General features: G+C 39.8%; 1 protein-coding gene across 1 annotated transcript in view; it reads right to left on the bottom strand.

Moving 5' to 3' along the window:
- The window catches only part of ABCD3 (ATP binding cassette subfamily D member 3), a 79,517-nt gene that overhangs the window by 6,069 nt on the left and 54,269 nt on the right, over nt 1-19,179 (bottom strand). Inside the window, exons 16-21 of the mRNA XM_021707319.1 lie at nt 18,646-18,709; nt 10,218-10,295; nt 10,044-10,109; nt 9,833-9,922; nt 8,951-9,070; nt 921-1,025 (exon numbers count right to left, since the gene is read on the bottom strand). Coding sequence (XP_021562994.1) covers nt 921-1,025; nt 8,951-9,070; nt 9,833-9,922; nt 10,044-10,109; nt 10,218-10,295; nt 18,646-18,709 — 523 coding nt within the window. The remainder of the gene's footprint in view (nt 1-920; nt 1,026-8,950; nt 9,071-9,832; nt 9,923-10,043; nt 10,110-10,217; nt 10,296-18,645; nt 18,710-19,179) is intronic.

Here is a 19,179-nt window from a genome sequence, read left to right as displayed (position 1 = left end):
AAAAAAAAAAAAAAAAGATAAAATCAGTAAAGTCTTTCTACAATGATGAATATAACACATTTATTCTCTTATCTCCACATAAGTGCTTCTCTCAAACTTTAATATGCATTTGAATCACCTGGGAATTTTGTGAAAGGGCAGATTCTTATTTATTGGGCTTGTCATTTTGCATTTCTAACAAACTCCCAAGTGATACTGGTGCTGCTGATTCCCGAGCACACTGGGATGAGTGGGAATTCATCCCACTGTGTCTGTATCTGTTATAACTACACACCATTCACAACTTTGTATATTCATTGTAAGTGCCCAGAGAACAGGCACAAAACGTTAAAAATACTCCTGATATCATTACATACATAGAAACTATAAAAGTGAGGATATACTACTGTTGCTCTCAAAATCTAACACACGTATAAACAATGATCACAATTTCTCAAAGAAAAAAAATTGAGACTATTGAAAAATTAATAAAGAATGAAATCAATGTAGAAAGCAACAGACTTGGCTGCTAAAAGAAGCTGTGGTAAAACACTGCCCAGGCCAGAGAATAAAATAGATACATTACAAATTGTCAAATACTATTACTGAGTTTTCCTGGTAAACAAGAAGTGATGTTTAGGTAAAGTTCCAGAACAAATTTGGAAAGGATCAGATTATTAATTGAGTATAAGTAATGAGCTAAAGGGAAATAGAGTTAAATATACTGTTTCATATCTAAGAAATGGCTGAAGAGATTATATACAGAATGCATGCACAATTAAATTTCTTTGACTCATGTCTACTAATTGCCAGTTTAAACATTTTTATTAAAGCAAGAATCTTTTGATAGACTTACTGCTACTTAGTAACTGGGAATCTTCTCTCCAGATGCACACGTGGCTGGACACAGTACAGGAAGAGGCTGAGCCTGCCCCACTCACCTTTCTGCAGTGGCTGTAAATGTAGCCCTCCACATCCACACTGACCGCACTCGTGCACTCATCCAAGATGGCGAACTGGGGTTTATGGTAAAACAGCCTTGCCATCTGAAGCACAAAAGGAAATGCTCTGTGTAAAATACACGCAGACCTAAAATTAACACACTTTTAAACTTATATTAAATATGCATTTGCAATCTTGTAAAGCAAAAATATAAAAATTATTCTAACTCAAAAAAATCTACTTCCTAGAAATAGAAACAATATAAACAAACACAATTGCTTTTACTGTCATCCAAACAAAGGGGAAAACACAATTCATGGGAAATATTTATTGCTCAGAGTAAAACAAAAGCTCTAAGCTTGATGAGAGAGGAGTTTCAAAATAGTATAGAAAGAAAGAATGTTCACTCAACAAACAAGATTAGAGGGTACATATTTTAACTAAATTTTGGAATTCAGACTCTAGATGACTCAGGTGCAAAAAGGCCTCTATTTAAACATTATAGCACTTAAGTAACATACAGTACCAATTAATATTCCCACCATTTTTTATTGCACCTGGTTTATAACCCTGCCATCAGTACTGGCTATGCTCATTTTTTAAAGCCTTTGCTAACGTTGCAAATAAAAATTAACATCAAGATTGTTATAATTGACATTTTTTGGTTATCAGGAATGCAGAATATTTTCCATATGTATTTTCCACATGCAATTTCATTTTCTGAGGACTATTTATTCTCATCCTTTGTCTAACAGATATGCCAATGTTTGCCATCTGTCCCCAACAAGGATCTTCATGTTGCAAGACTGACGGATGCTTTTCTATCGTCACCCAAGGTATCTTCCTGCAAGTAAGGTGACCACTCCCTCCTTGAGAACGTGACGGTAAACCCATGCTCCCAAGTTTCCCTCCACGTCTTAGGATGTCTTCTGTTTCCTTCCCAGCAATTTCTCCTTTGCTTGGTCATAAATGCAGGAACTCCTCAGAGATAATCTCAGGTTCTTTCTCTCTTCCTAAGTTGTCTCAGGGTGAGCTCATCTAGTCTTAAGATTTCAAATGTTACTATATTCTGTGAACTCCCAACATGCATCTCTCACTCATACTTTTCCAATTTCCAGATATATGAACATTCCCATCTGACTTTTTCCTTGGATAGCTTATGTATTTTCTAGGTTTTCCCTAAAATCCATTCCTTCCTAATCTTGAACATTTGAACAAGACATTGAAGCCAGAACAGGAGGTCGCCTTGCTTCTTCCTTCTCCTCCTCCCACCGTCCCTGCCATCCCCATCTTCAGGATGGCCTAAAAGTCCATTTAAGACAGTTGTGTGAAATGATAGTCCACTTACCTTCTCACCTGTCCTCCTCTCCACAGACTTGCCCTTAGCCCAGAGCTCACTCACTTCCTGTCTGGATGACTACAGACAGCTTCCTCCCTCCTCTTCTGCTCCTCTCTAAGACATCTCCATGTAACCAGAGAGAATCTTCCAGACATGTAAACCAGAGAACTTTATTCTTTGGCTTAAAACCCTTCAACAACTTCCCAATTCACTTAAAATAAAACTCAAATTCCTTTCCATGGTCTTGTTACAAGGCCCTGCACAACTGTATTCCTCCTCACACTCTAACCTCAACATCCAGCCAACACCGCCTCCTCTCAACCGCTAGGGACAACGGGTCTCAGGCCTCAGAGACTTAGCATGTGTCATGCTTTCTATGTCTCAAATGCCTTCTCTGTTCCTTAGAGTTTTCACATTTCTACTTAATGTCACCTTCTCAGACAAATCTACCCCAATCCCTAGTCACAATCCAAGTAGTTCCTTCCTGTAACATCTCTGAAGCACTTCATGCATTGTGAATTTTAAGATCCACAAAAGCAGAGCCTGTATATTTAACACTTACATATGGGGAAAAGTCAAATAGTTAACAATAAATGATTAAATACGCAGCTTCTAGAGGTTTACGTATATTTGAATGAAATAAGAAAGGGGAGGAACAAGTGCAGACCACGAAGAAGTCAACTGTGCAGAAATAAGAGATGCAGGCTATGGAGGTTAGATCAGAGAGACCCGAAAACATTTTCTGGGAAGAGAAAGACCAAAAGAGAGTAAATGGAGGTGCCATTGGGGGAGGAGGTATAACTGAAGGAGAGGGGTGGATAGTCAGAGGACAGGGGGCCCATGAAACACTGGGAGAGGCACTGGCCTTGCTCCTTATTTTTCATTTTTTTTGAATCAGGGTCTTGCTCTGTCACCCAGACTGGAGGGGAATGGCACGATCACAGCTCACCATAGCCTCAACCTCCTGGGCTCAGGCAATCCTTCTGTTTCAGCCTCCAAGTAGCTGGGACTAAAGGTACATGCCACCGTGCCCAGCTAATTTTCTGATTTTTTGTAGAGATGAGGTCTCACTATGTTATCCAGGCTGATCTCAAACTCCTGGCCTCAAGTGATCCTCTCGCCTCAGTCTCCCAAAGTGCTGGGATTACAGGCGTGAGCCACTGTGCCTGCCTGGTCCATCAGCCTTTCTCAGGAACAAGGATGATATACCCTCACAGACAGCAAAAGGGGGAGGTCAGGAAAGACGTGGCTCCCAGGGGACGCCATACAGCTTCATCGGCACACTTGCCCATCATGTGGACCCTTCTCATCATGTCTTTCTCCCACAGGCTGTCAGCTGCTTGATGCCTCAACACAAAAAAGGCATCAAGGGGTAAGTATATGGACACTGGCAGCGCACCACTGCCTGAGTGTGAAAAGCACCTCCCCGTACCACCCACTTTCACATTTATTAGCTGTCTTTGCTTGGCCAGCTTAACTGTATTAAGGGTCAATTTCCTCTGTAAAACGGGACATTGCGAGTTCTTATCTCACGGGCCTGTTTTGAGGACTAAATGGGGTCACCTGCAAAGTGCCTCACATACTGTACACCAACTACCATGCACTGAATAAAAATGAGCTGTCATGTCACTGAAATAGCAGTCTCTCTTTCTTCTTTAAGAAGAAGGCAAGTTATCCCGCCAAGTGTGGAGGGTAAGTAATGGGGTGGAAAACCCAAGATTGAGAGTTTTAAAATTATCACAAAAAGAGGAAGGGGTAAATATAAGTAAGATGACTGCCAAACCATGCTGTGAGCCTCTTTAAGACCATAAGGCAGCTGGGCTCGGTGGCTCAGCCTGTAATCCCAGCACTTTGGGAGGCCAAGGTGAGTGGGCTTCCTAAGCCCGCGGGTTTGAGACCAGCCTCAGCAACTTGGTAAGACATCGTCCCTACAATAAATTAAAAAATTAGCCGGGCTCGGTGGCTCATCCTGTAATCCCGCACTTTGGGAGGCTGAGGTGAGTGGATTGCCTGAGCTCGCAGGTTCGAGACCTGCCTGGGCAATTTGGCGAGACCTCATCTCTACAATAAATCCAAAAATTAGCCAGGCGTGGTAGCGCGCGCCTGTAGTTCCAGCTACTTGGAAGGCTGAGGCGGAAGAATTGCCGGAGCTCAGCAGGTCAAGGCTGCAGTGGCCGGGAATGGCCACTGCACTCCAGTCTGGGCTACAGAGTAAGACTCCAACTCAAACAAAAACAAACAACAACAACAAAATTAGCCAGGCACGGTAGCACACGCCTGTAGTTCCAGGTACTTGGAAGGCTGAGGTGGAAGGATCACCAGAGCCCAGCAGGCCAACGCAGGGGTGGCCTTGAGTGTGACACTGTACTCCAGCCTGGGCTATAGAGTGAGACTCCAACTCAAAAAAAAAGACCATAAGGCATGAGAGTGTGCTGGCACCAACCCATATGTCATTTTCTGATTTTTTTCAGCTGTGCTCAGAAGTCTGGGTTGAGAAATGTCAAGGTAAACAATTATTCTTGGGTTGGGATTTAGGTAATATGATGAAACGATATGTGGAAAAGGAAGTTAAGGGGAAGGAATCAGTGTTTATTTCTTAATGAACATATCCCATCTCCCATGCACCAGGCCCCGGACTCTGTTGTCTGTACTGGACAGGAAAGAGGCAGAGTCAGAAAGGACCTGGTCAGTTGTAAGAAAAGGGTAGGATCAATATTCTAGAGATCACAGAGAGTTTGAAGAAGGGGTGTGGTTGTCAATTTAAGGTAAAAGAAGAATTACAAAAATAGATTTAAAAACCACACTAAAGAATTAATAACAGTGGTGTCTCTTGTAGGGGTCTGGCCAACTTTTCACATCACATATACTTTTTCATAACTGAAGATAAGAAAACTCATTACTAAATAGGAAGAGCAAGAATATTGGAGTGGGAAAGACAACTTCTGGCCAGAGACATAAGACATCTCAACATAGGACGGCAGCTGGAGCAATCTCGGCTGATGAGAGCCAGGGTCAAATGGGTCGACAAAGGAAGGGAAATGTCCCTTGAGACTTCAAGGGCAATGAGAGAGACCTGACAAATCCACCTGCACTTAACGTTACAGACGCGCTGGATCAAAGCCCTGCACCTGCGCCTTTGTTCTCTGCTCCCTGCTGCAGCTTTCCAGTCTCTCCTGGCCATCCTTCCGTCCCAGGGCTGTCAGGGGATGAAGCATATCTGCTACTCAACACTCTCCCCCTCATCATAATCTCAAGTAGCTACCATTGTAACGACAACTGCCAGATGCCTAGGGGTGCGGTTGGCTGAGACTGTCGGAACTCCCACTTAGGCTGTAAGAGCCAGCTCCAGCACAGGGCCTTGCACAGGGCAGATTCTCAGCTGACGCGGTGGGAATTATACCACTTGAATTTTGCGCTGACCTTTTTCACGGGACTTTTAAAAATGTATTCACTGGACTGCCCTTCATTCAGTAATATTATTCTCTCTCATGTCCCAGATTCAAATCCTGATCTTTCTTACCCACAAGTTCCTCTGGTTCATTCGTTTTATACCTTCACTCTCACAGATTCATTGTTTTCATTGTTTTAAGTGGTTTAGGCCTTTCAAGTCTGTCCTTCCTAAAAATTGACATCTACTTTCCCCCAACTTTTTACTTTGACAATGATCAATCCTAAGAAAAAAATGAAAGGACAGTAAAATGAACATATATATAATCTTTACCTAACTTCACCAATGTTAATATCTGCTGCATCAGCCTTCTCTTTCCTCCCCTCTAAAACAAAGCAAGAGGCTCTTTTACAGGTCACAATCGATTCTCCAGACATTGGCTTACATAGAACACACCCCGCCATCAGCTGGCCATGCTACAGCTGCATGTGCTGGTGTCATGGGTGAACCATTTCCCAAACAACTCTATTCTGGAACCTCTGGGCATTTTGGGATTATCCCCCGTCCCCTTTACTCTTAAAAAATGTGGGATATCTTCCCACTGCTCTAGACACAACCTTGAATTTCTAATCATCAAATAAAAATGACTCCCTCTATACCTTATACTACACATACACAGAATTCCATTGTGTCCATTTGTGAACCTATCCTTCCAATCTTTTGAAGTCATGGTATAGAAATTTAAATTTGTTTTCTTGACTTGTAGTTATTTCTAGTCATCTTCTAAGTTGACTCTAGAAATGCCCAATCATTTCAAATTTCCACTCCTTCAGTCTGATTTCCATTTTAGGTATAGCTAATATCTCTTTTTGTTTATGACTCATTCTTCACACTAGATTAATTTCATGTTACAGCACTAGCCAGGCAACTCACAATATGAAGATAATATTAACTTCATATAGAGTGTGTAAGATTTTAGGAAAAACAACCTGCAGAACCAGGGACTAGGAAACAACAAAAAGGTAGAATATCCAGATTCGGGCAGCAGAGAGAGAGGAGAAAAGGTAGCCTATAAAATCTGAAGACATAGGGAAGAAATTCTGCCATGAGTCATATATTTTGCTTTCTTTCCTTGGCTATAGTTTTCTCTAATTTCCATAAGGCTTAGGGGGAAAAAATCCTTTGGATCTACCTGTACTATGGTATGTATAGTTAAAAAATGACTCTTGCCTTCCAAGTAGCCAGAACGCAGGCATGTGCTACCATGTCCAGCTAACAAAGTATCATTCTTAATATGTCGTGTACAGTGTCTATTCGTGGTTTGGGATAAATTTAGTTGTCATAAAAATTAAAATAGTTTCTTTCAAATGCTTCTTTGTAGTAGGTAAATTTAAAATTTCTAAGTAACTTTGAAGTAATAGATACTGAGCCTTGAAACAAAGATACATACAATTGTGGCAAGAAAGAGCAAGGACAGAATAAAGAACAAAATGATGATAAAATTAGAGTAGATCATTTCTAGTACCTTCAGTTGTTTCAGGGAGAACAGCCTGAGTGAGACACAAGAGTGGTCCAAGGGAAGAGACTGAAACTTTAGGTCTCAAACAGGATTACCATAGACCCTAGGACTAATGAGCGGCAAAATTTCTCCCAACTTGTAGCAAAATGGATTGATGGTATATAATTGGATTTGCAGGTTTTCCTTTCATAGGTGCTGGCAGTATACTTATGAATTTTTCAGAATTCCCAATTTACAAATAAGTTAAACATTTAAACGAATCCCCTAAGGCTCCTCCATCTGCTTATATTCTTTTCCGTTTGGAAAACACCAGTTTTCTTCCTTTTCTTTCTTTGAAATAACAGTGGGAGGGCCCATGCACTTGGATGAAGGGGCTACCAATCAGCTCTCCTGAAAGGTGATACTTTTCATTACTGCCAAGGCCCTACTAGCTCCTCACTAGAAAGTCTAAATTAATTAAGGATTCTTTCTTTTCTTTTTTTTTTTTTTGAGTTGGAGTCTCACTCTGTCGCCCAGACTGGAGTGCAGTGGCTGCTCCCGGCCACCACAGCCTCGACCTGCTGGGCTCCGGCGAACCTTCCACCTCAGCCTTCCGAGTAGCTGGAATTACAGGCATGCACTACCAAGCCCGGCTGATTTTTTGATTTATCGTAGAGATGAGGTCTCGCTGCCCAGGCGGGTCTCGAACCCGTGGGTTCAGGCAATCCACTCACCTCAGCCTCCCAAAGGCGCGGGATTACAGGCTGAGCCACCAAACCCGGCTAAGGATTCTTTCAACAGCGAGCTCCCAGGAGATGAAGACATCAAAGAACATGGTCTTGAACCTCAGATTGTGTTTACGGGAAAACGCAATCAATGAAAGGACTCCTTCTAGCCACAACGGAAGGGACTGTATCAGGCAGCCCCTCCTGAATGGATATATTCATCACTGGAGACCTTTAACACCTTGTTCTTCAGACCAGGATAAGTAGGCATACTTATTTGGCTAGCTTCAGGAATAGGAACATTTTTCAGATCTGGAATTAAAATTGTTCTGTTAATTACTGTCCTTATTTGCATCATATTTTTTACTCTTAAAGTGATTATGCTTCACATTTCTAGATCTCTAAAGTCAACAATGAAAAACTAATCACAATAGCTAGATGCTTAAAAATGATCTAACAAGCTGAGACTCCTGTAAGTGATGGCTGAGATCCTGCAGCTCTGTCCCTGTGCTGCCAATCACGAGGGTCTCAAGCGACAGTTCTCTCTCCTTTCCCTCTGATGTGGGATGAGATTCCTTTGACATGAGTCTTCCCACTCAGGTTAGACAAATTTACGTCTAAAATGTTGATCATCAATGCTTTCAGAAAGAAAGACTTTTACTGAAAGGCGGAAATGAGATAAGAACAACAGCTCAGAGCAGTCTGAGCTCTGTGAGGTATGGAAAATGTATTAGGCCAAGAGACAAGGGTATGGGACTTCCACAATGTCATAGCACTCGGGCACAAGGGCAATTTTTAAAGATACTTTGGTTCTTTCTTTTCTTCCCTGTAGTTTCCTGATAAGTCGCCTCACCATTATCTTCTTGCTCCTGGAATTTGTGACATAAAGAACAATGTATAACCAATCAGTAGTTTACATTATTTTAATATAAATTCCTGGTTAAAAAATAAATATATAAACCAATCCCTACTGAAACGTTTGCTAAATGAAAAGCTAGAAGATAAAACTATCTTGATTAACCCAGTGCTGGGCTTTGGAACCAACTGCGTGTCCATGCAGCTTCTCCTGGTGTGCTTACCGCCATTCTTTGCTTTTCTCCTCCACTAAGTACGTCCATCCAGTCCTGAACACTGTCCCAGCCTCCTTCACGTTCAAAGATATGACCCAACTGGACATTGTCTAAGTATTCCTTCAGTACCTTTCAGCAAAACGAGGAAAGGTGAAATCAGCTTAATGTAAATCAACATTCTTCATCATGCTTTATTTTATAAATTAGAATCACTATAATTCCACTGCCAACATCACTTTAAAGGAACACCTCAATGGCACAAGGTAGTTCAAAGCCTTCCAGCTCCGCCTCCACTAACCTTGACAAAATACATCTAGCGGTTTAAAGCGGGTGACACACTAGTGTGCACAATTAATGAGGCATCAGAAAACAAACGCTAGTGAAAGATAAGCCTAAATACTCAATGAGGCATACTTAAGGAAAGTGGTTGCCATTTTAGCTCAACTTGGAAAGCTTAATTCATGGCTTTGGAAGGCTTTGCAGGTTAAGACACACCACCTGGCATTTAAAATACTAACTGATTAAGATAAAGAATCTAGCCGGGCTCCGTGGCTCAGCCTGTAATCCCAGCTCTTTGGGAGGCTGAGGTGACTGGATTGCCTGAGCCCGCGGGTTCGAGACCCACCTGGGCAACTTGGCGAGACCTCACCTCTACAATAAATCAAAAATTAGCCGGGCGTGTGGCGCATGCCTGTAGTTCCAGCTATTTAGCAGGCTGAGGCAGAAGGATTGCCAGAGCCCAGCAGGTCGAGGCTGCACTGGCCGGGAGCGGCCACTGCACTCCAGTCTGGGTGACAGAGTGAGACTCCAACTCAAAAAAAAATAAAAATAAAAAATAAAGAATCTGAGTAGAGCATCTGCAGCAGGTCTAGGAAATAAGCATGCCCTTACCAGGTCAGATATCCCCTTCTTTTTCTGATCTTCCCGTCCATCAGGATAGATCACTTGGTCCCGAAGTGTTCCAAGGGTCATATAAGGTCTCTGATAGTAGAAGATCAAAAATCATTGGCAGTACATTTGTTAAAAATAAGTAAGAAGATCTTTAAAATTAAAGATTTTGTAAAATCTTAAAGATTACAAAATAATTCAAACGAGGTCTTACCTGAGGAACATAAAATAACTTTCCTCTCTCAGGTTTAGTTAGACGTCCTCCAAAAAGAGGCCATAACTGTAAAAAGAGGAAAAAAAAGGGTGGGGGAGCAATTATAAAACATACAAAGTGGTAGACAGTATGGCAGAATAAGATTATAAAATTCTGAGGCCAACTTGTACTTACTTCACCAAGAACACGGAAAAGTGAACTCTTTCCACAGCCATTTGGACCACAAATTAAAACATTGGCGCCAGATCGAACCTGAAAGAAAATTAGTCTATTAATTGAATCAAGTGACTATACACTCAATGAACATTTTCTCAGAGTCAATAGCTCTATGCTAATCATAAGCTTTCTATTTGTCTGTAAATGTAGGATTAGGTAGAGCAGAGGAGAGGTATGGTGAAGGAATGGTCTGCTTCTGTTTACTTTCAATTTTTACTGTTTTTTTTTTTCATTTAAAAATCATGATTGCTGGGCACGTGGCTCACACCTATAATCCCAGCACTTTAGGAGGCTGAGGTAGGATAATCGTTTAAAGCTAGGCATTCAAGATCAGCATGGGCAACACAGCAAGACCTTATTTCTACAAAAAATTAGCCAAGCATAGGTGATATGCACATGTGGTCCCAGCTACTCAGGAGGTCATGGTGGGAGGCTCATTTGAGCCCAAAAGTTTGAGGTTACAGTGAGCTATGACTGCACCACCACACTTCAGCCTGGGAGACAGAGAGAGATCCTGTCTTGTAAAAAATGTATCTATATATTGATTGATATCATCGACTTAATCAAGATACAAACAGCTAAAGCTTAAATGAATTCTTTTTTTTTGGAGTTGAAGTCTCACTCTGTCGCCCAGACTGGAGTGCAGTGGCCGCTCCCGGCCACCGCAGCCTCGACCAGCTGGGCTCCAGCGATCCTTCCACCTCAGCCTTCCGAGAAGCCGGAATTACAGGCACGCACTACCATGCCCGGCTGATTTTTTAAAATTTATTGTAGAGATGAGGTCTTGCCAAGTTGCCCAGGCGGGTCTTGAACCCGCGGGCTCAGGCAATCCACTCACCTCAGCCTCCCAAAGTGCTGGGATTACAGGCTGAGCCACCGAGCCTGGCTTAAATGAATTCTTGAAAACAAGAAATACATGTGTGTGTATACAAAGTCTCTTTTAAAAAAAAAAAAAAGGAATTATACAATAGACTGTTCTATATCTTGTTATTTAACAATAAACAATATATCACATATATTCAGATTTCCCCCATTCCTATAATGCCTGAATATCTTCCATAGTAAGGACACATCATATTTTATTTAAACACTTTCCTGTGGTTAAATATTTAGGTCGTCTGCATTTTGGTTTGCTCTTTTAGATAATATTGCAATGAGCCTCAAAGTCAGCAGTCAAACCTATGCACTAGCAGGAAATGCTTCCAAAGGTTAGATACTTAGAAGTGTTGGATTGGAGCATATATGTGCACTCTAAGTATTTATAATAGCACTGAATCATTTGCAACAACATAAAAATACATGAGAAAATGTAAAGAGAAACCTTGTAAGTGTCTAATCAACTCTGTAAAGAATCAGAAAATCAGGCTGGGCACCACGGTGTCTCAAGCCTGAAATCCCAGTACTTTAGGAGGCTGAGATGAGAGGACTGTCTGAGTCTAGGGATTCGAGACCAGCCTGAGCAACTTGGTGAGACCTCATTTCTATAATAAATAAAAAAAATAAAAAAATTAGCTGGGCATGGTAGTGCACGCCTGTAGTTCCAGCTACTTGGAAGGCTGAGGCAGAAGGATCACCTGAGGCCAGCAGGTCAAGGCTGCAGTGGCCATGAGCATGCCACTGCACTCCAGGCTGGGCACCAGAGTAAGACTCCAACTCAAAAAAACAAAACAAAAAAGAATCAGAAAATCTCAGATATAATTCTAGCTTACAACATCAAACCCAATGAAACACAATAGGAAAGAAGACATCAGAGAGGTAAGAGTTAACCTAACTGTGTAACCTGTAAACTTTTTAAACTGGTGAGTCTTTGGTTCCTATTACTTAATTCAGTGATTATTGAGTGAATGCCCTATGCCACGCTCTGTTTTAGGAAACCAAGCTACATTCATGAATAAAAGAAACAAAAAAACTCTGCCCTTACTGGTTTACATTCTAGTGGGAAGAGACATACAATAATAAAGAATATGCATAATAAGTAAGTCAATTAAATGGGATGTTAGAAAATACATGCTTTGGAGGAAAAACCAGAACAGGGCAAGGAAGCTTAGGAGTGTGAGTAGAAAGGTGTTTTTCTGCTTTTTTTTAGTTGAAGTCTCACTCTCTTGCCCAGGCTGGAGTGTAGTGGCATGCTCATGGCCACCCCAGTTCAACCTGTTGGGCTCAGGTGATCCATCTGCCTCAGTCTTCCAAGTAGCCAGAACTACAGGCGTGCGCTACCGCTCCTGGCTAACTTTTTTTATTTATTGTAGAAATGAGATCTTGCCAAGTTGCCCTGGCTGTTCTGAAACCCATGGGCTCAGGCACTCTGCTCACCTCGGCCTCCCAAAGTGCCAGGATTACAGGCTTGAGTCACACTGCGCTCCGCCGGAAGGTACATTTTTAAGGTGGTCAAAGTAGATCTCATTGAAAAGGACAACTGGGCACAATTTTGAAAGAAGTGAATTAGAAAGCCTGTTCCAGTCCTGCATCCCCCACAAAAAGCTGGTGTGAAGACACTGAAGCAGAACTCTAGCTGTCCTATTCGAAAAACAGCAAGGAGGCTGATTTGGCTGGAGAAAGATGAGGGAAGGATAGTAGGAGATCAAAGATGTACCAGGTAGAGGTAGGGTAACAGCAGGTAAACCCTACAAACCCAAGCCACTGAAGGAACTCTGGCCTTGACTGTTATGAAATGGACAGCCACCAGCGTTCTTCACAACAGTCAGAAGGTAGAAGCAAACCAAGAGGATGAACATATCAACAAAAGGTGGCACATACATGCAATTGAAGAGTGTTCAGTCTTTAAAAGGAGTGAAGTTTTGACACATGCTACAATATGGATGAGGCTGAAAACATCATGCTAAGTGAAATACACCAGACACAAAAGGGCAAATATGTATGACTTCACATCTATGAGTTACCTAGAGCAGTCAAACTCATAAGAGACAGAAAGAATTAAAGGCTGCCAGGGAGAGGGAGGAAGAAATTACAGAGTTTCTATGTGGGATGATTAAAAGGTTCTAGAAATGAGAAGGACAACCATCCGGACTTCTCAGCAACTTGGATTTAGAGTCGATCACACTCAGTGATCTATCACAGAAACAAAGAACAGAATACCATATGTTTTCACACACAAGTGGACCCTGAACAATTATTATAATACTATAAGAAAGGGATCGGCAGTAGTGGGAAACTTTCAGGGGAGGGGGGCTGGGATTGGCAGTTGAGAGAAACCGCTAGGGGAGGGAGGGGCATACCTCATCAACAAGGGTACCTGCATAATCAATGTTTGTATACCTAAACCTGAATTGTACCCCACATCTTTATAATTTAAAAAAAATTTTTTAAGTTCTGGAAATGAACAGTGGTGATGGTTGCACAACACTGTAAATGTACTTAATGCCATCAAATTGTACACTTAATTGTCAAGATAGCAAATTTTATGTATATTTTTACCACAATTTTTAAAAATTTGAAAAGAAAAATGAACCAGACTATAATAAAATACCACAATGCTTTATTTATTTAAGTATATATATCTGCCATATACACACGAGGAGAGATCCTTCCCAAAACCCAGAAATTATAAAAAATTGTGGTATTTTATTCCCTTACATCCTTGTAAGAGAATGAGCTATTCTAAAAGACTACCAGATAAACTATTGCTTCTTCTGAGATTTTAAGGAATCATTTTAATAGACTTCTTTCTAAGCAATTACATATTTCCTTATCCTATAAAATTGAATACACTGAATATTCCTCATAAAGCAAGATTATATAAAATAACTGCAATCTGCGATAACAGCGATGCCCTTAGAAGGTCCTAAAGTTCAGAGTTCTCTGCTACTATGCTTTATTTATCTATTTAAGTATATATCTGCCATATATACACGAGGAGAGATCCTTCCCAAAACCCAGAAATTATAAAAAATTGTGTATTTATCCTTACTGTTTAAACTTCTGTCTCCTTCAAAGGCTTCTCTGCTTGATGCAACACACCTAATCAAGATGCCTTTTCCTCTGCTCAAAACAGTTTTTGAACTCATCAATTTTGATGCCTGTTAGTGCTTCTGCCATTTCTTGTTACACCTCTTCCACATTGGCAAAATGTTTCCCTTTGAGGAATTTTTTCATCCAGGGAAACAAACAAAAAAAAGCTAGTTGGGGTAAGATCAGGTGAGTAGGGAGGATGAGGCACAGGGGTCATGCTGTTTTTGATCAAAAACTGCTGGATGCTCAGTGTGGTGTGGGCAGGTGTGTTGTCATGGTAGAAGAATGAGTCACGTATTTGCTACAACTCAAGATGTTTTTTCTGCAAATCCTAATGCAACCTTCTCAAAACTTCCAGATAAAAGCTTTGGTTGAGCATTTGATCCAGAGGAACAAATTCTGAGTGTAACAAAGGGGCCCACTCTCCAAAAGATAATTCTGGGGGGGGTTTGGGTTCTCCCTCGTATTTTTTGCCCCTGACTACTCTTTGTGGTTTACAATGGTATCACTATTTCTGTCTCCATCAATACTCCTCCACACTATTTGCTGCAATATGCCAGGAAACCCCAAAACCAGGTTTTGTAATAATGTATATAAACAATAACCAGACTTACTGAAATCCTTAGGCTTCCTTTATGCTCAAACGTCTCAACTCAGCATTTTTTCTTTACCCCATGGTTTTTGGAGGTGTTGGACAAACCTCCAATTATGACATCAGTCATGGTAAGTCAGTGATAATGTTTCCATATTAAAAATTTATAAGCATATATTTTGAGGAGGTTAAATTAGGACTAAAAACCAAGGATAACATTTACTGAAAATTAAGTTTTTAATAACATTGCATTATTGGGGCTCTTAGAATGCTTTATTGAATCAATGAATGCCTTGAACTATCCTATCCAATTTTTAACAAAAAATATTTCCCTGGAATAACACTCTCTGATAAACTCTACTGCCTATACATTTATCATAAATCATCAAAAAATTCTACATATAAACATGATTTAAGTAAAAGAGATTATATAAAAGTATGCTGTTTATAAGGATTTTCTGGCTTCTTTAAACACTAAAAACATGTCTTACTAAAAAGGTAAAAATCTGGGTAAGTACACCTAACCCTTAACTGTACCCCACAAAACCATAATAAAAAATACTGATTAATGAAAAAAAAAAATTTGGGTAAGTTACAAAGAACTATTTTAATCCTCACATTATAATCTGCAAGTTGTTATCTCTCAGGGTCTCTTCAGTGACACATCTCACAGAATAATATCTAAATAGATAAATATACTATCCCAGGGAGTTTATAAAGAAAAAATTATAAAACCTCTTATCCCAAAGATTTTGTTACCTGGTTATAATATAACCCAAAAGGCAAACGAATCATAAAATAGAAAACATTTATTTCTGGGGGACCAAGTCTCAAGTTTTTTATGCCTCTTTCCAAGAAAAAAGAAATCCTTATTTTGAAGTAAGACAGATGGGTAGGAAATAACTAGAGGTGAAAAGCAACAGAAGGATGTTTGCTGCTGACTATAGAAAGGTTACCTATGTTCAGAAAAGCAATGGAAAAACAGAATGAAGCTAAATCTAATTTAGAATACCTAAGTCAGAAAGAGATAGAAGAGTAATTCATAGCAGTGAACCAAAAGGGCAGAAGTCAGAGAAATAGCCCCCAGCAGAGAAAATAACAATCGCAGGACAGACACTGGGTACTAAGGAACATTGTTACAGAGCAAAAAACTTCAACAAGTAGGAGCATAACTGCGGATTCAGTAAAACTTTCCAAATGAAACCCAAATAAGAGAAAAAAAATTAAGAACATCTTTAAGACTATAAAAGTGAAGTTATAGGAACAGGCCAGAAGTATGAGGGGGACACAAAAATCCCAGGATTTATTAAGGATTTATTTAGTCTTACATATTTAAACTTCTGTCACCTTCAAAGTACTCTCTGTTTGACAAAATACACCTATCAAGACATTTTTTCCACTGCTTTTGAACTTGTCAATTTTAACACCTTTTAGTGCTCCTGGCATTTTTTTGTTTCACCTCCTCCACATCCGCAAAACATTTCCCTTTGAGGATTTTTTCATCAGGGAAACAAAAAAAAGTTGCTTGGGGCAGGATCAGGTGAATAGGGAGTGTGAGGCATGGGGGTCATGCTATTTTTGGTCAAAAACTGCTCAATACTCAGTGCAGTGTGGGTAGGTGTGTTGTTGTGGTGAAAGAACCAGTCACCTGTATGCCACAACTTAGGACATTTCTTCTACAAATTATGACAAACCTTCTCAAAACTTCGGTTGACCATCTGATCTAGAGAAATACACCCCGAGTGTACTACAAGGGGTCCTTCTTCCAAAAGATAATTTCCCCCATATATTACATCCAAACATAAGGGCATTAAAAGAAAAGGCTTTGGGCTAAAAGTAAAGTGACAGCTTTATATGGTAACCTTATGACAAAGTAATATTATGGTAAGTAGTATCATGATCCATCTATTCCGCAAATCTGTACATGCAGATCTCAAATCCCTTCTCACTATGCTTAAGTCACATGTGCACCTACACTGTTGGCAGATTTATTTCTGCATAAAGACAGAAGTGAAGAAAAGTGGGAGAACGGGTCAAGAGGCATTCTTCGGTGGAGAAGTCTCATGTCCCTAGGACAGTGGCAACAGAGGGGCTGCTGAAAGTCAAGTCTGACTAGTGACTTTGCCAAAGGAGTACTCAAGTGACTGAGTACCTTGAGCTATATGAGAAAATGCTTCTGTGATACTTGGAGCCATTTTATTACAAACTGTATTTACATTTCCTGTATTTCCTGGCTTTACAATAAACATAATAATGATACAATACTCCTTGTTGAATAAGTTTAAAGTACTTTGGAAACCAACAATTTTCATTTTTATAGTTCCTCAAGAAGAAAGTAAAGATGTATTTGATAAACAGAAATTACTAAGAGCAGAAACTTGAGGACTTACTGAAGACTATAACAACTTAAAAACTTAAAATCCAATAATTATTCTCTTCATTTTATAAACTATCAGATAATATTCTTTCAATGAAAGCAGCTGAAAACAATTTTCCACATAAAACACAAATTACAGAAGGCGTATTATATACATAAGCATGTAGAGAAGAATTCTAGAGCTGTGTCGTCCAATACCATAGCCTCAAGTCAAGTGTAGCTATTTAACTTAAAATCATATTAATTAAAATTAAGGGCCAGGCGTGGTGGCTCAGCCTGTAATCTTAGCACTTTGGGAGGTCAAGGCGAAAGGACTGCCTGAGCCCAGGGGCTCAAGATCAGCCTGGGCAACTTGGTGAGGACTCGTCTCTACAATAAATAAAAAAATAAGCTGGGTGTGATAGCACACCCCTGTAGTTCCAGATACTTGGAAGGCTGAGGTGGAAGGATCACCTAAGCCCAGCAGTTTGTAATATTAAATGGCTCCAAGTATCACAGGATCGCTGGAGCCCAGCGCTTGTAGTTTCCAGGCACTTAGAAGGCTGAGGAGGAAGGATCGCCTGGGCGACACAGCGAGACTCCAACTCAAAAAATAAAATAAAAATAAAATAAAGTAAAATGTAAAATTCAGTTATTCAGCTGTAGCTGTACTAGTCACATTTCAAGTGCTCAATAGCCACACATGGTTATTAGTGCAAATATAGACCATTTCCATCATCGTAGAAAGTTCCACTAGACAAAGCTGATCTAGAGAAAGGGTATCTGGAGCTGGGAAGACAGCCTACAGGATAGAAATTTGTTACTCATTTTCAAGATTTCCAGATCTGAATCATTCATAAAAGTTACAACATACACATAACCTAAAGAGTAATCGCAGATTACAGAAACACTCCTCTTTTTTCTTTTCAGTTTGGTCTACCGTATTACATTTCATTAATAGCAACATCAGTATTCACTTGACATGAGATTTTACTTGTTTGGGGTGAGCGACTATTATAGCTATTGTGCTGCTCTTCCACTGTTTTCATCAGCAATAAAAATGTCTGTATTTTGTTTTTAAAGGTCACAAAATAATACTAACTAAGTCATTAGCTTTATTTTATAAAGAGATTTTATATCTGCATTTCTAAATATTCACCCTACACTGGAGATTTCAAATTAACTATGTCTTCCATGGATTCCCTGATTTGGATGTTATTTGCAAAAAATTGTTTGGTATTTAAAATTTTAAAGCCCTGTCACAGTTAAGAAAAATAGATTTCTAAGTGATTCAAAGACTTATTTTTTAAAATGATTTTGTGGATTTAGAGACTAAGTCAAGCCTTAAAATTAATCTTCATGCAATAGTTTTTCAGTTCACATTTTGAAGAATGTGAACTTTTATATGATCATTCAAAAACTTTTATATGATCATTCAAAAACTTTTATATGATCATTCAAAAACTTACTTCGAAATTAAGGTCTCGGATCAAAACATCTCCATTTGGTGTAGCTAAAGGAACATGATCAAACCTACAGAGGAAATTAATAAATAATTAATAAATAAATAATTAAAAATGGAACTAATACAAATCAATACCAAAAATACAAATAGTCTGATTAAAAATTGGGCAAAGGATCTAAATAAAATGCTTCTTAAAAGAAGAAATTCAAAAATTAGCCGGGTGAAGTAGTGTGCGCCTGTAGTTTCCAGGTACTTAGAAGGCTGAGGCAGAAGGATCACTGGAGCCCAGCAGGTCAACGCTGGGGTGGCGGTAAGCATGCCATGGCATTCCAGCCTGGGTGACACAGTGAGACTCCAACTCAAAAAAAAAAAAAAGAAGAAGAAATTCAGATAGCCAACAGGCATATTAAAAGGTGCAGGACATCGCTAATCATCAGGAAAATGCAAATCAAAACTATAATGAGCTATCATCTTACACCTGTTAGGATGGTTACTAGCAAAAAGACAAAAGATAAATGATGGCAAAAATGTGGAGAAA

This window comes from Carlito syrichta, unplaced genomic scaffold (genome assembly GCF_000164805.1).
Source record: "Carlito syrichta isolate Samal-C Ts95f unplaced genomic scaffold, Tarsius_syrichta-2.0.1 Scaffold316502, whole genome shotgun sequence".
Lineage (NCBI taxonomy): Eukaryota > Metazoa > Chordata > Mammalia > Primates > Tarsiidae > Carlito > Carlito syrichta.
Note: the sequence above shows the minus strand (reverse complement) of the source record. Positions and strands in the feature narration are given on the sequence as shown.